Here is a 17,270-nt window from a genome sequence, read left to right on the forward strand (position 1 = left end):
ATGAAACAGTGGTTCCGATCTAGCCACTGCTCTGAGCTCTGGTAGGAGTTACACCAGACTCAGAGGCTACAAAACAGATGTAACTCTTGTTAAATCTGTTCAATTTCCCTGCCAGTTCTGTTCAGAAAAATAGTTCTAGTTCACAGTCTTGTTCAGAATAAAGAAAATTATTAGTTTATCCACAAACCAGCTTATAGTCACTGAGGTAGGTACAGGTTGTGTTGAATTACATTAGCTCTCAAATAATGACCTAAGATACTTCAGGCTGCAGTGCCCTAACAGCACAGAGCTGGACACTGCCTGCAAGAGGCCAGTGAGGGCTCCAACCACACACAACATTACGATAAAAATCAAACAGCTCCAAGAATGGGATCATACCCTTTGTCTTAACACATGAGCCCAAAATTGAAGTTAAGGAGCTGCTTGAAGAGTTTTTTGCTCGTCCACAATGTGTGGGCAATGGCAGCAGTAATAGAAGCCACATAACAGCCACTTCAACTGCTCCATTTCAGTCCCTGCTTCACATGAATCACAGCCGTAGGTAAGCAGATGGACAGAAAACAGCCCCAGCTTTAGAGCAGCAGCAGCAGAACTGAGCATGCAAGCTACAGCTACAATAAAGACACAAGGACTCTAATGGAGCACTTTGCCTGCCTCATTCTGACCATCTGCATCTCTTCATGCAATTTAATATAAGCAAATTTTGGGAGAGCTGCAGATTTTTTGCAGTATGTAACAACAGAGCATATTTCTATGTTGCCTGCCATCAAATAAAGGGGCTTTTATATTTACAGTTAACAAATATAAATCGAGCATCAATTTGATCTGCAAAGGGCTCAAGTAGGACACATAAAATAGTTATACAAACAAAACAAATTCAAGAAATACCAACACAATCCTGTGATTTATTGCTGTCAAACCAGACAAAAACTTTGAAAATATGCTCAATCCATGCAAATAGTGAAGAACACCATATATTTATCCTCTACATTTTGGTTTTCTTTGGACAGGCATTACGCCACTCAGACTGTACTGATGTACTTCCCAAATCATGAAAGCATTATACTGTGTTCTTACCCTAGAAGTCAACAGAGATGGTAGAATACATATGTTTGCCTAACTCTCTTAATGCTGTCAACTGCCCTAGTAAGTATATACCAATGGCTGAACCTATTCCACACAGCTAAGACCAGGGGGCAGCAATACTGTCAAACACAAACCGAAACAGGTTTATGTCTGACAAACCTGTAAGCAACCACAGCTCAGTTAGGTGAGAAAATAGCAGTTACAGTTATGGGAAAGTTACATAAATTTATCTAGGTTACATAATAAAAATAAAACACATAATTTTAAATGCAGTCATACAGTTACTCTATTACCTGGTCGATTACAATAAACAAAAGCACTAAGCCAGCATTAACTAGTTTTAATCACATTTTCCATACCCAAGACTATCTGGAGAACATCATGATTAGTACTCTTTTCTTGCATACCAAATGCTTTGCTCACGCCAACACAGTCAACAAAACTAAAAAGAATCTATTAAATCCATCTCCTAGATACGCGCTGGCTCCTGAATAATTGACAAATACTTCATGAACTGAGTGTATAATTCAAACCAACTCACTGCAACCCATGAAACAATAGCAAAAAGCTGTTTTCTTTCAGAGTCATTATGCTTGTACCTTCAACCAAGTGTGGGGCAAGAGAAGAGCTATACTCTGCCTTGTTTTCAAGTCATTTGGAAGATATTTCCTCCTAATTGCTGACCTAGTCCATAGGAAATCACACTGAAACCTCAAATAGGAAGCAGTGGACTGATATCCCATAGAAACCAGCTCTGGAAGTTTACCCATTTTCACACTCTTATTTCTTGACAGTGAAGCAGGATGAACATCTAAATGACTTTCATAATATGTAATAAAATAACCAAACCATCAGTGAGGCTTCAAGGTTGAGATGCTGTGACTATAATCACTCCACTGCATTATTTTGTTCCTCTCCTTCCACCACCTATTTTGTTTTCATATTATTTTCCTCACCCCACATTTATCCCTTCATCCTTACCTCGTTTCTTAAACGAGGTCTCCCTTGGCAGGTTTCTGCAGTCAAGAGTTCTGCACTGACTTGATCTAACGAGTGGCTGGGGAAAACCTCTGTTAACGCTCCCAAACGCTTCCCTCTAAAAATCCCAACATTCACTTTTCTTTCCTACTTGCAACAACCACCAACACCAAAAAAAACAAGACATACAACAATAATATTTAAGTTCAGACAACTGCTTTACGCACTAACCTTTAAGACGCCAGGGCAAGAAAGCTTTCCATAACTAGCTCAACACAAGAGCGAAGTCGCACAATTAAAAGACCCAGATTACATGCATACCAATGCCTCTAGCTCCCTTGGATTTGGGCGGGCGGTACTGCCCTGACTCTGATGCTCTTTCTCAAAGACAAAAAAAAAAAAGAAAAAGGAAAAGAAAAGAAAATAAAGGGAGGTAGGTGTATGTGGGTGATTTACCTCTTCCAGCAGCGTGACCGTGTTTCTGCAGTTCTGCAACCGAGTGGTGAAGCTGGAGGTGGTCGGGGAGTTGTAATCCTCTGTAGTCTCGGCGATGAACTCCGACACGGTGATCTGGTCCGGCATGATCCTACCCCACAGGTAAAGCCCAGAAGGAGCCGAACACAGAGATCCGGAGAAGGCGAAGCCAAGTTTGGGGGGGGAAGGTGGAGGGAAAAAAAATAAGGAAGGAGGAAAAAAAAGGAAAAAAAAAAAAAAGAGGGAAGATGTTAGCAGCCAGCAGAGACCCGCAGCATCAAAGCCGCGGAGCCGCAGAGAGAGGCTGAGGCTTCAGCTTCCACATCCAGCCTCTCACCCGGCCGCCCCCTCCTCCTCCCGGACAGGAGGTGAAGGGGGAAAGGCCCCCACACGGCACCGCTGCCCGCGCCGCCCGGTCCCGCCGGCGGGGAGAGCTTCCTCGGCTGCCTGCGGCCCCCGACGGCTGCGGGGACGGGGCCGCCTCTGAGAAGCCCGGCCCCACCGCCGGAGCTGAGAGGAGGGCGGGAGAGAAGGGAGAGAAGGAGGGAGCGGCGCCCGTCAGCTCCCACCCCACCGAGCTCAGCCCCTTTCCCCACCCGCCGCCGACCCCCCTCACGCCCCTCGCCTTAACCGCCGCTCCCGCCCGCCGCCAACTTGAGCACTAACTTGTGCGGGCTCCGGCTGCGCCCCCCGGCCGGGGGGAAGGAGGGGAAGGGCCGGGGCTGGCGGGGGCTTGGCCGGGGCTGGCAGGGCTCCCGCCGCCGCTGACAGTCACCCGGTGACTGACACGCGCTCCCCAACGCCCGCCCGCAGCCGTTACGTGAGGCCAACGAGGAAGTGCTCTGCGCATGCGCCAGCCGCCTCCCTCCCTCTCTCTCTCTCCCGGCGGCGCCGTCCCCTCCCCTGGCCTCGCGCACGCCCCCTCCCACCTCCCTGCGCGCCGCGGGGAGCGGCTCAGGCCGCAGCTCGGCTTCTCTTTAGTGTTTAGTTTTCCTTTTATTTCATTGTTGAAAAGAGGTTTCTGGTGGAAGCGGGCAAGGTCGGGGAGCGATGGCCTCCGGCTCTGTCCCCAGCTGTGAGACTGGGCTCCTCCCGCCGGCAGCCGTGTGGCAGCCGCAAGGACCTGCCTGCTCCGGACGGCCGCTTTCAGCCGCGGGGAGCGGCAGCCGGCTCTGTGTTACTTGGTCTTATTTTGCCCTTGTTTAAGTCCATCCCAGCCAGTGGAAAAGCCTCTGCTTGTGCTACAAGCTTCCTATGGCGTAAAGCATGAAGATTCCGTACAGCCAGTGTTGACAGTCATCGCTTAAGCAACCTGACTATGCAGATTTCACTCAGGTAATTTTTAACAAGTCCTGCCGTGCCTCAGCGACACCACTGGAGCTGCTGTTACTGATATGTGTTACTAATTATGCTCCTGAGCTTGTCCAGAGAGAGAAAGAGGGTAATACACCACTACGGCCATGGCTGGGCTCCATGGCTCACCGCAGCCCCTCACATGCCATGGCCGGGCGCACCACAGCCCCTCACATACCATGGCCGGGCTCACCACAGCCCCTCACACAACAGCCACCACCTGAACCCTTCACCGCATCCCTGGTGTCCTTTATGCACTCACCAGCTGTATTTCCGAATAAGCTAAAACACCACTTATCCGTTATTGCATCTTGTAACTCTGGGAACTGACAGACAGCACTAATGAGGTTTTGGGTTGGGTTTTTTTTAAGCTTAGATTTTGGGGCCCATATGTGCCTTTCTAAAGAAGTGGAGGTCTCAGGAGACTCAAGTAATTATGGTCATCTGCTGTTTCAGTCTGATTTATTTACTCATACAATGTGTTTTTCTGTGTTTGGGGTTCTCTCCACAGAAGCTGGGGAATTCAGGCATGGTAAATATTCTCAAATCTGAACAACTGGAAATGAGCAGTATTATTATGGATATGTTCATTCCAAAGGCTTTAATGTTCTCTATATAAGGACCAACCCCTGTATTACAAGGCCTTTACATGGTTTTCTATGTAATTCAAATAAAAAATGCCTGTACAACTCAAAAACTAGTTGAAAACATCAACAAAAGGCTGTGATGCCTGACTAAGCTTAAAAAGGAGATACCTAATTGGTGTATACCCATAAAAAATTATTTAAATGCAGTTCTGCCAGCAAAAATATGACCAATACTCCTGAGAAATGGTCCTGCCTGAACATGTTTCCTTGATTTCATTGCTTTAGCAGAAGCCCTCCATATGGCCATGTGATTGCTGCTGTTGCTGCTTCACATGATCCAGCTTTCCGGCACAAAGGCTCCAGGCTCGTACAGATGATTGTTAAACGTCATGAGTCTCTGAAAGGTAGAGTAGGCAAGAGGAGGCGGGAGCCAAGAAAAGAACAGTGTGGGAGTTACACTGAGAAATGGATTTGAAAACGAGGCACTGAAGAAGCAACTGGAGGGGTAGGAAGAAATTCAATTGAGGATCATGTTCATAAGAGCAGTGGAGGAGGAAGAGAGATCAAGAGGATAAAAGTTGCTGGTGGCATCAAAAGTAGTATGGAAAGGAGAGTCAAGAACTGCCTGGGGGTTTGGGTCAGGGAAGAGCTGTTAGCATCAGAAAGAGCTGTTTCAGTGTGCCTAGCTTGCATGGAAAGCAGATGGGTGAGGGGCTGGACACAGCCCGAGGGCCACACAGGATCTCTGTGGTCACCCCTGCTAATTTCCTGCAGGACATCGATCATGGGCTGTCAACACAGCCATTCCTGAGCCAGACCTAGGGTTTGAGGGTCAGCTCCAGGGTGTTCACGTTAGGAGGAGTCCTGATCCTGCTCTAGCAGATTTCAAGTGAGGATAAATCCATCACACTGATGGGTAAACTGGTTTAATTAATTGAATACTCTCGCTGTTAAAATAGAATTGTTTCTCTTCAGGCTGAGGTTACTGAGCTTGAGCAGTAGTCTTTGGACTGTAAAATAACCTCATCTGATACTCTAACCAAATCCTACCCCAGAGAGTGTGGACACAAAGCTGGACGTATTGCTACAGACATAATTTCTTTAATACTCTTTAGAAAAAATGAAAACTGCAGAATTGAGGAGCAGCATGTTCAACAAAGAAAGGCAGGAGGCAGGCCAGGGAAACAGGAGCAGTGAAGAGTGACAGAAATGAAGGCACAGCAGATAGCAGCAGTAGCTGAGCTTCTGTGTTTCCTCCTCAGGAAAAAACAAAACAAAACAAAAAAAACCCTTTAAAAATAAAATACATAAAAAAATAGAATGAATATGGAATAAAACTGGGAAATCAAAGAACAACACAAAGCCTAAAGATGAAAAGGAAGATCAATAGCTACTGATCATAATTGCCCAGTAGTATGGTCTTTTGGCAGTTCTGAAATTGTTAACTCTATTAAAGAGAATATAGTTCTCAGTTTTGCTGCTTTGAGGCAGGATTTCCTCTTCCTTTATACAAATGCTAGTAGAGAAAACAGCCCCATGGGCATGACCTCCTTAGGCTTGGATTATCTTCACTTAAACTCACTAGAAGCAAAATTAGTTAATTAATATGCTGCTAATAAAAGATAAAATGTGCTTGCATTTAAACTAGTTAGATTATATAAGTGTTTCAGATAGCTCTTAGTGGATTTCAGATTTAACCATGTTTCCTGTTTTGAATTGCCAGCAGTATCTGAGATTCACTTCTAAATTTGCAAGATGTACCTCTCTATAAATTGTCACTAACTGAAATCACTGTTTCACTTCACGAATGTCAAAGAATAATCAGCAGAGTGTGAAAGTTATATTTCACGGCGTCTGCTCTAACGCTGTCTTAGTCTGTGCTAGATCCTGGGGGAGGCTGTGTCGTAGCCTATTTCTCATGTAAGTCTTGCCAATAGAAGTTATGCTTGTCTCACTCCTCTTGGTATTCTGATGTGAAATGCATTTTCCTGTCCATCCTGGGCCAAGCTAGAGCGGGTGAGCATCATGCGAGCACCTCTGGAAAGCACACTCCTTACTGATGATACATTTCAGTTAAGGAAGTTTTGCTGTCTTGCCATCCCACCCAGTGGTTCAGTCTACAAATCCATTTTATTCCCTGGCCTTTTTTACTGTGATTGCCAACAGAAGAGTTAATTACAGAGAACTGATATTTCTGCAGTATTACTGATAGTCACCATGCTTAGGGAGAGTCTAAGGAGCATAGCAACAACAGCACAAACTACTAACACAGGTGTTTTGCAACAAGCTGAATAGCAACTATGGTATTTTTCATTTTATAGTACTCTAGTCATGTTTAGATTGTGATCATCAGTCATTCACAAGAGCTGAGCAGTAGTCATCAGGTGATGACTATTGTTGTCGTTGCAAACTTTCAAACATTACAGATCCCTGCCAGAGGTGAAGAGCTACACAGCACTTGCATAGCTCTTTATGTCGTCAGTGCAATTAACTTTAACCCATGCAACGGTGAGGTAGAGAACGGCAAGGTTATATTTCCACTCTAAAGGAGACAGATACAGGAGGCTGTGGCCCTGTGACCAAAAGCAGGGCTGTATGGTCGGCTGTCTAGCTTTAGTAGTGCAAAGTCAGCTCTTCAGGGTATCAACACCTCAGCTGTGCTAGAGCTGGCGCCAGGATCTCCCATAGGATACGATTACACTGCCTGCAGAGAGCAGCCCGGGGACCACCCCCAGGGCCATGCTTGCCTGCTGCATAGATAGCAAGCTCACAGATACAAACTCAGGTGTGGCTGCTGCTTGGTTTTTGGAAACAAGATTGACCCAGGTCCCTGGCTGTGCACCAAATATGCTGTCAAGCATGCTCAGACAAGCTGCCTTCAGGGCCATTTGCAACCTGTCAGTGTGGCTGGGAAGTGAGTTGTTAGCTGAAGAAGGAAATCACTGTGCGGATGGCTACTGTGCAGATGACTCCTCTTGATTAGTACAGACACAGTCATACCAGGATCTCACATGTCAAATTTGGTGGTTTTTTTTTTTCTTTCCCAAGAATGATCAATATGTTGCCACTTTGCAAACGCGGGTTTACACCAATGCTCGTTGCTTTACTTTCAAGGTTCCCATTGTGGCTATTACTGCTGATAAAAGTGTCTGCTGATCAGACATTAGAGTTTAATTAAAACATCAGATCATTGAAAGGCATATGCTTTTGTTAGTAAACTATATAGCTGTTCTTTTTATGCTCCTTACCATCTTCACAAACACAGAGAGTATCACCAGCTCAGCAGCAAATAGCAACAGAACTAGTGGTGTACTAAAACTCATCAGGAAAATATCCTTAGGCTATGCTGCTTTACTCTACTGCTATTCTGAATAAATTTGTGGTTTGGTGTTTTATTCATACATGTCAGCTAAACACAGCAGTCAGCATTATTTCTCATACTTCCTACCCTAACTCACTGTATGGGATCACTGTATGGTGTAAAGCAGCAGTGGCATTTGATACCTGATAAAGCTGACTTGAGATTCCCAGAGAAAACTTCTACATCGTTAACTGCTGTTGCTGCATTTTAATAATTCAATTTTCAAATAACTTCTAATAAAATTGATGGAAAATACTTATCTAAATTTATGGCTGTAGAATATCCACAGATATTTCTGAACATCAACTCTTCTCATTTGAGTTGAATGTTGGGCTTAGAGGTTAAAAGGAGCTTCAAATCAACAAGAATCTCAGCAGGGTAAGTTTGGCTTTTGGTTTTTGGAGTGTCTTATGCTAAAAGTCAATAAACTTTTTTTGTTAACGGAACTCTCAAAGTTTTGTTTTGAAAAACAAACTCACCCCATTTATATAAGGACATGTAACATCATCCCTTTGTACCTGAGCAGGAGATGTTTAGTCAGTTCCATCTCAGGAATAGATTCCTCTCATAGAACAGTCCCATTGGCCACCTGAGCCATGTGTGGAATGTAACAACTACATATTTTAACCTGCAGCATGTTTACACTTTTAATATCATATAAGTGCATGATGTACTCACAAGGAAAAAGCAAAGCCTATTTTAAAAATTGAAGCCTACATCACACATTGACTGGTGCTAATTTGCTTCAAGGGAAGTTATATGGTAAACTGCAAAGTGTTTCTGCTTGAGAAAGAAGGCTGTTGGATTTGACATTTGCAAACAAATCTTTGAAATGGTTGTGTTATTGGGACAGAATAGTCAGGTAACTTTCCAGTCAAGGAAAAATGTTCTTATCTAAATTGTATCGCTGTACATTCAGAAACCCAAAATCCAGATCCAGCAAACATGCTGATTGCAATTCTGTATTTTTAAGTGACAGCATCTACCAATACAGCTCATGAACCACATGAGCTGCATCAATAATTTGTGTTGCTGCTGTGACTGATTTGAATAGAAGGATCAGCTTATTTCAATTTTAATACCGGCATCTCTGAGCATTTGTCTTCTATTGGTATTTAGAATTAGGTAGGGAAACATAAGCAACTGCCTCAGAAACTACAGTATTAGTTTAAAAGCCTTTTAGCAGTAGCAATATTGGTTTTAACAAAAGATGCTTTTTGCATTCTTTCAATATTAATATGATAACAAAAAAAGAACCCATTGTGTTCTCATTATAAAGGACATTTTGGTAACATTAAGATCTTACATTTTTAACACTCTGTGTACCGAATGAAAAAGATTAAATCAAAACATCAGAAACATTCCACTGAATTATATATTTTGCATCTTATTTACTTGAATGTTCCATGCAAGTATCTTGGCAGAATGATAGGTGAGCTCGAATAGCCATCTCAAAGGACAGCTGAAAATAACAGCACTGAAAATGAAGTGCAGCATTGAGTTACACAAGATTAAGCTGACTAATCTGCTGATTCAGTTTTGCCTTTGTTTTTTGGTTTTGTCATGCAGTATCAAGAGTCATTCAGACAAACAAGCAATGGCATTCCAGGCTCACAGTAACAACAACAAGCAAGGGGCTGTTACACTGCAACCTCTGCATCCTCCAAAGAGAAAACCAGCAAAATCCTCACCAGCAGCAAGCATCAGCAAGCTCAGGGCAGAGAAGGCATGCTTTGGGTTTTGTTGTAGGTGTGCTGAATTTAGTGTTTTTGTTGTCCAGGGTTTTTTTTTGTGAGAGATGCTCATTTAAGAAGTCTTACTTCAGGACATAGGAAGTGTAATACTGCATGTCAGGAGAGACCAGATTCAAATACAGCCCTTAAATGTCTACAGAATATAAAACAGAGGAAGTTTAGATTGGATATAAGGAAGAAGTTCTTTACTGTAAGGGTGGTGAGGCACTGGAATGAGTTGCCCAACGAAGTTGCGAATGCCCCATCCCTGGTGGTGTTCAAGACCAGGTTGGACAGAGCTTTGAGTGATATGGTTTAGTGTGAGGTGTCTCTGCCCCTGGCAGAGGGGTTGGAACTTGATGATCGTAAAGTCATTTCCAACCCTAACTATTCTATGCTTCTATATTCTTCTGCAAGGACCATATTTTGTGTATTCTAAAGATGTCAAAATCTTAGGAATGTTGATGGATAAGAAAACTGTCAGTGGAGACTCTGGCAAATGTAACCCTTGCCCGAGGTGCAGGTGGGAGCCTGCTCATCACTCATGGAGACAGTTGTGCAAGGACTGCCAACCCCATGGGGTTGCTCTGCCAGCAGTATCCATCATGACTGTGTTGGTGAGGATGGGCACAGGGGAAATCTGTGCATGGTTAACTTACATTCCTGACCCTGAGCAGATCCTGGGAGGCTTGCTAGAAAGGACAGAGCAGACACATTAGCATGAGAGCAGGCCATGCAGTGGGATTGCAAAGCACAAGATAAAGCCAATTTATCATGAAGGGCTACTCTGATTGAAACAAGAGAAATAAGAGCTCTTCCAAAGCAGGAATCATAGGAGCTGAATACTTTTTTTTTTTTTTAATATGAGAGATAGCAGTGACTAAAATCAGAGAATGATACTGCAGAAATGAACATGTTGCAGGGCAGCTGGCATAGCAAGCTCTCCAAAATAAAAGGAGAATGAAATAAAGCCTTAACCCGCACTGCAAACATTTCAATATTTTCTCTTTCCTTCTGGAAATGATACGGCTGTCTCATTATCCAGGCACTTCTCTGCTTCTACCTAAGCTGCTAAATGTGTGCTGATGGCAGCATGCATCTGCCAAAATGAACCTGGGAAGCAGTTTAAGAACAAAATAAAGGCTCTGTAGAGCTGGGATCATGTCCTTGAGCTGCCACTCATGGCTGTGACATGGCATTTGATCTCTGTGGGCTTCGTTTCTCTATCTGTGGAATGTAGACGATTACATGTATTTTTCTAGGTGAAAGCACACTGGGCTTTTCCAGCTGAGTAGTGCTACATCAGAAGTAAGGTTTTTTTATATGTTTTATAGTAAGAGTTTAGAAAAAGTAGCTGAAGGATGAAAAGGGCTCTTAGGCCAAACAATCAGCATTTTACTGGATAGAGAAAAAGGATTAGCAGGTAAAGGAAAGGGTCTCTTTCTACTAGTTGTTCATGATGTGAAAATCTATAGCAGAGAGATCTGATTTTGTGAGGGTTTTTTCTTCCTCTGTATTATGAATTTATTAGCATTAAAACCATATTTAGTGGAAAAGAAGGGACTGAAGTCCCATCATGTTAAATAGACACACAGAAGTCATTTGTAGCTTTACACAAGCTTTTCTAATACACGTGCAGACGTTCACATGTATGGGCCTACTGAGTTGAAGTTCAAAAGCTGGCTTACAGTGTTGACTGAGCATACTTCATTTCTTATTTCGCTAAATAGCATCTCATGAGGGAAATGCTGGAAATAAATCTGCAGATGTTGGGTGTTATAAAAAAATCCCTTGCAACCACTGAACTTACTAGCACACCTGTATTTCGCTCACATAAGCCACTACTTTCAAGGATCCATCAATTGGCCAGTCTTTAAACCTGAAATTAGCATAGGAAATTTTCAGTGCAGGAGTGATACCTCTTGGGTTTTGGTGGGGTCTTGGGAGTTTATTTGTTTTATTAAGGAGATAAATACGTTTAACAATACAGAAGACCTGAAATAATTTGAGGCATACCTGCTTTAGTGCTAAATAGCTTTTCATTAAGCAAAAACTACTCAAATTTAAAATCGAAGTCTGAATGTAAACATTTAAAGTAGACATTTGAGTGTTTTAATTGTCGGGTTCTGTTAAATCCCAGGATGGCAGACAACCATCTGGAAGCTTTTGGAAACTGGTCTTGCTGCATGGACCTAATCTCCATTGGGTCAATATTGATATGGTGCTAAATGAAATAAGCACAATTTCAGTCCATAAGTCCATCACAGCAGCCACTATCTCTGATTACTCATTTGCTGCTACTTTTTAACCACTGGAATTGAGCTTGCTGCTTCCTAAGTTAACTGGCTTTGCACTGACCACAGTAGAAGGTCATCAACTGCTCATCTCTCCTGCCTCTAATGATTTTTGTGGTGCATTACTGATCCCAGCTCAGGAGCTGCAGGCAAGAGACAAATCCAGAGGAAATCAGGATTCATGAATTTCAGTGATCTTACCACTACTTATTTGCTTGCTGGTGGTTGTGTTTTTTTTATTTTATTCCTCCAAGAAAACATAGGAGCAGTAGTATATAAAAACCTAAGTGCTGTTTCAGAATCAAATAGGAACATTCAGCTTAATAGCTTCATATTTTTGCAAAGATGATTGACTTCTGAACTCTGCTTATTTAAGTCATCATGGATTTAAAAAGGAAAAATATGTGTAGCCATGTGACAAAGCAAATGCATGAAAGGAAGATTTATTCCATTTTCAGAAGATCAGCAGCAGTGAATCACCCTCTTGGCTGAGCTGGAGTGCAATATGGTCAACTGTTTCCCCCAGGGAAGAAGAAAAGATGAAAGTCCCACACTGCTGTGATGGCCATGCAGGGAGCAGTGACCTGTGCCAGGACGGCTCCAGCCAGGGCACCAGGTACAAAGAAAACTTCAGCCTTAAGCATCAGTAGTGGTGTTGTAAGAGCAATCTGAATGTAGCTTTTAGTGGTTCAGTGAAACACAGTAAAAACTTTAAAACAAGAGCACTCACCATACAGAGACTGAATAAACAAAAGCATATTTAGACAACTGTGTGCTATTCAGCACTTTACATCACGAGAAAAAGAGAGTCCCTCCTCTTTCAAGCCCCCGCACAAATCTGCCATAGATTTTTCAGGCTGATCTCAGAGATTTGTTGTTTTCAGTTAAAACAACATCAGTTACCAGATCTAGATGAGTTGAAAAGAGTTAGTGTCCTTTTTATACCCTGCCCCCCTCTTCCAGCTTTGAAATCTATGAAAGCAAAGCAAAATACATAATAAATGTTAGTGTTTGTTCCTTTACTTGCTCAGACAGTCAGTGTTTGGTAAGGATTTACTGATTTGTTGGAATTTTTGGCCCTTGGAATGATCAATAGGTTATACCTTATCTGAAAGACACCCACTGTAGTAATACCCAAAGCATCATTAAGCCAAGGAAAAACCCAGTGGCAGATAATACAAAGGACAAAAACAGTTCCTTTTAGGCTTTTTTTCCTTAGGTCATGCTCTGCTTTTAAGCCTTTAAAGCAGTTATTTATATCTTTCTTATTCTTACCGATTCCATAGTGAATCTCTTGAAGAAAAACTTGAAAGCCTGGAAGCTGAAGATCTCATGTCTCATCTGTCACAACCAGAAACCTACCTAGATGAGGAGAAAAGGTCAAGTAAGTAAAACTGACCAAAGCTATGGGACTAACAAGACCACTTAGTTTGAAACAATGTCTATTAATCCTTCAGTGATAACAATTTACCGTACATTATTTGATTACTGCATTTGATATCATGAATGCCATTGCAGTAAACAGATCCATCAGAAATCACGTGAAAATAATACCTTGTTGAAAATTGCTACAGGAGAGTTTCGTTCAGCTGACTGGGAAAACTCTGTCTAACTGAATGTGGCAACTACTCAGCTGCACTGAGTGCAGAGCTGGTAACATTGCCTGTTCAAGTTGTCTGACACTTCAGAAGACCCAGTTTTCAGATATAACTTCAGTCTAACCATTCAGGCTGAAAATTTCCATGTCAGATGTGTGCACCAGACTGATTCTTTTTGGAAGATGAAGATACGATTTGAAGGATCAAGAGCCTGGGAGAAAGAAGTTGCTTGATGGGGAGGAATCCTGCCTGTAGGAGAGGGGAGGAGGGAGTGGGGCGACAGTCATCCAGGGCATAGGCAAGTGAAATCACAGTTTTTCATCAGACTTCTCCACTATTATATTTCCTACTGTTTCCAGTTTATGACTTGTGTTTCTGTGGGGGAATGGTTAGGGTTAGAGATGCTGAAGAGCCTCTGAAGAAGGTGTGTGGGACTGGGACATACATTTCACTTTGCTATCTGCTGGGCTGATCTCCATAGTAGGTCCAAAGGGATGATGTGGAAAAAGCTTGGGGTCAAATATTGGTGCTGGGTAGAAGACTACCCAGAAGCTGTTGCCTTGTAAGATGAGGTGGTAAAGCAAGGAGGCTGGAGCAGCCACATGAGATGGAGACATGTGGACCAGGCAGGCTGGTAGAAAGGTAAACAGAACAAGGACCCATAAGGGTGACATTGGGACCAAAAAGAGGGGCCAAGGCAGTAGGGCAGTGGGAGGGAGGCTGCCACCAGATCACACCCTTTGCTTAGCCAGTCTGCCTATTTCCATTTGAGCATGCCACTTGATTCCATGAGGAAAAGCACATCTCCTCCATGAGTCTTTTTTTTTAATCCTCTATCTAAGAGAAGTCTTGTTACTTCTGTTGACCTATTTCCCCAGAGACTGCTGTAGTTTGTTTATGGATTTTGTCCTGTTTGTTTTATGTTTCCAAATATGTCATGTGGGCCTGGAGGTTTGCCAACCCTTAACATTAAAAATAACATAGAGTAATCCCTGTCTCCAAGACACATGGGATTCAGTTAAACATTGCAACATAGAAGGTTTTGGATGGGATGTTACTGTATCTCTTTTCCCTTACTGAGCCTTTAGGATGCTTTCAAGTATGTTGTGGAGAGCTCTTTTGCCATTGCCAGGGCTAGACATCTTTTTAACCAGCAGATGGAAAGTATCTGAAATTCTACCAGCTTGGCAGCATGGGGGAAGAAATAGTTATGGGCTTTGTCCATAAGGAAGAGGTGTGTCCTTTGATATGAAGGTAAGGGTGTAAGAGGAGAAGTATCTACTTTAAACCAAGAATATTAACCTTGAATATTATGTTACATGCAGGAAGAAGGTGTTAGAAGATCTGGTCACTGCACTGTTTTTTGTGGACTGGGGAAGACCTCCACCAGCAGCCAACCAAATGCCACTGTCTTACAACAAAACCACAGCCACTGGCATCCTGGATCTGACTCAAACCACAATGACATGTCTGCTGCTTGTTTAACTTTACAGCACATCTGTTCCTTTTAATGGTATTATCCATCTCCTTGGGCAAACCAGTCACCTTCATCATTATAGGTGTATTCTGTTCAAGTCAAAGCAAAAAGACAAGAATCTATAATGGCTCATTGCTTTCTAAATCAAATGCTGAGCTCAGTGCACAAGTAACTATGATTTACATTAAATTATGTTTTGACTTGATGGTAATTTATTTTTCATAAGTCCAGAAAGTCACAGAATCTCCTTACTTCTCGATAATAAGCCACAGAATATTTCTTAGTCATTTGCTGTAGACAGCAAAGGAGTTACCAGCATTTGTGCTTGCATCTCAGTGGTTTAGGATGATTATAATCCCTTTTTAGGTCTCCTGCACTTTTCTGGGCCTCTCAGTACTACAGCAACTAAAAAATAAAATGAAATATAAAAGAAATCCAGAAAAATATTTATAAAGAAGTTAACAGGACTGAAGGTAACAACACTGAGAAGGAAACATGTAGATTTCCTAGAGAGAAGAAAGGTAGCCCAGTGAGGAATATGCCTATGTGAGTTCAACTCCCTGACTTGGTGAACTTGGAGAAGTTATTAGGGCACCATTCAGATGGCAGGTTTCTCAGGCCTCATGCCCATGTGAGTGTTTTGTCCGGGTAAAATTCTTTTGAGGATAAATACAGCTTTTATGAAACTCTCAACCCAAGGACGATAATAGAATTCAGGCTGTGTGAAGATGGCATCTTGACTCTGTTTCACACACACACAGCCCCCCCCCCCCCCCCCCAAAACCTGAAAGAAAAACAGTGCTTCCCAGCTGTCCAGGGCAATGTGAGGGCAACACTATCATATTTATGTAAAGTCCTTATATATGACAGTATGTGAGTGGGAGCAGGGAGTGAATAGGAGATGTAAAATCCCAGAATAGATAGAGAACAATCAAAACCTAGACAAATATGATTGCTTTTTAGCTAGGGACGCCTGCACCCAAAGAGAGGAAGACTAGTTGAGGCTTAAGCAAGGTCTAACTGAGAAGAGGGTGACATTAATAGCAGCTGGGTGACAATTCAATAAAACACAATGCATACATACAATACAATAATACAGTAGCAGGTTCTATTAGTCCTCAGATGAGAAAGCATTTGTTGTTGTACCTGATTATAAATATGTGCAATCATATCAAATTCACAATCTTAAGTGCTTGAATAATCCTAGCTCTTAACTAGTAAGTATAATGAGTTGAATTCCTATATATTTAAGCTTTTATAACTCATTAAATATTGTGGAAAGCCAGTGGCTTCTCAGTTAGGGAATATAAAAATTGTCAATATATTAGATAACAGTCAAGAAGAAAATCTCATGCAGAGATTTTTCAGAAGAGGGGAAAAGATCAGGAAATATTTTCATCCTCTTTAATTCCCTGCATTTGATACTGCTTAAACTCTATGATTTCATGCATAAGTCATTTCATTACCTATTTTAGTTTGTTTTGGAGGATTATTTTTTCTTCTTTCATAATAGAATACATAACCTGAACAGCAACAATATAAATATCTATTTTGCATGTCTAATGAAGGTTTCAGGACAAACATTAAACAGCCAGTTTCCATCTATGCCTGAACTGGAGTTAACCTGACCAGAAAACCTCAAACAACCAAAAGTTAATATTGTTTCTACAGTCCTTGATGTAACAATAATAGTAGTTGTACACCACCAAGCTGAAAATCAACTCCCTTTATGTCCAAACAATAGCATGAATCACGGAATTCTGACCTTGATACACAAATGCGATCATGTAGTAATTACAGCTCTTGCACTTTCTGTATAAACAGACTACTTCATCTGGAAATGCTGTAGGGTACTGCTTCATTCTGCAACTGACAACTAATGACTGAGCAGAAAGCTTTTATATCCCAAGAAGTTTTAAAATAAAGCAGGTAGAAAAAAAATCTTATTTCCTGCAAATATACTCTGTTGAAAAGCATACCTTATAAACGTAAAGATTGTCTTCAAAATCACTTTTTGCAAGGCTATTCAATCTGTTTTCAGGGCAAAATACAGAATTAAATTATTTGGTCCATGTGATAACTGGCATGTTCTTGAACTGTGAGATTAAATAAAATGCCTTTCATTTCATGCCAAAATCTGCTTGTTCTGTTTGTGTCTATGTTGGTATCATCCAAACAGGATGTGACAAACATACACTCTTTGGCTTCACTCTAATCCACAGTTTGTATAACACTGTTAGGATGTGGTCTAACAAACTTCAGTGAAGCAAATCAGAGGATATTTGTCTGTGAACAAATCACTTCAGACTTGATTTCAGTATGTCCTAAG

General features: G+C 42.0%; 1 protein-coding gene across 3 annotated transcripts in view; it reads right to left on the reverse strand.

Annotated features, from left to right (window-relative positions):
* ASAP1 (ArfGAP with SH3 domain, ankyrin repeat and PH domain 1) overlaps positions 1–17,270 on the reverse strand; it is a 145,699-nt gene that overhangs the window by 114,073 nt on the left and 14,356 nt on the right. For 2 of the 3 annotated variants that reach the window (XM_061374290.1, XM_061374293.1), the window contains exons 2-3: positions 13,142–13,228; positions 2,521–2,650 (exon numbers count right to left, since the gene is read on the reverse strand). In XM_061374290.1, coding sequence (XP_061230274.1) covers positions 2,521–2,650; positions 13,142–13,200 — 189 coding nt within the window. In that variant the 5' untranslated portion in view covers positions 13,201–13,228. Of the gene's footprint in view, positions 1–2,520; positions 2,651–3,204; positions 3,371–13,141; positions 13,229–17,270 lie in introns of those variants that run through there. The other variant, XM_061374291.1, reaches the window with a different exon arrangement.

The sequence above is a fragment of the Neopsephotus bourkii genome, unplaced genomic scaffold, assembly GCF_033783945.1.
Source record: "Neopsephotus bourkii isolate Nb327-2 ecotype Australia unplaced genomic scaffold, CSIRO-AGI_Nbou_v1 NB_1637, whole genome shotgun sequence".
Classification (NCBI taxonomy): domain Eukaryota; kingdom Metazoa; phylum Chordata; class Aves; order Psittaciformes; family Psittacidae; genus Neopsephotus; species Neopsephotus bourkii.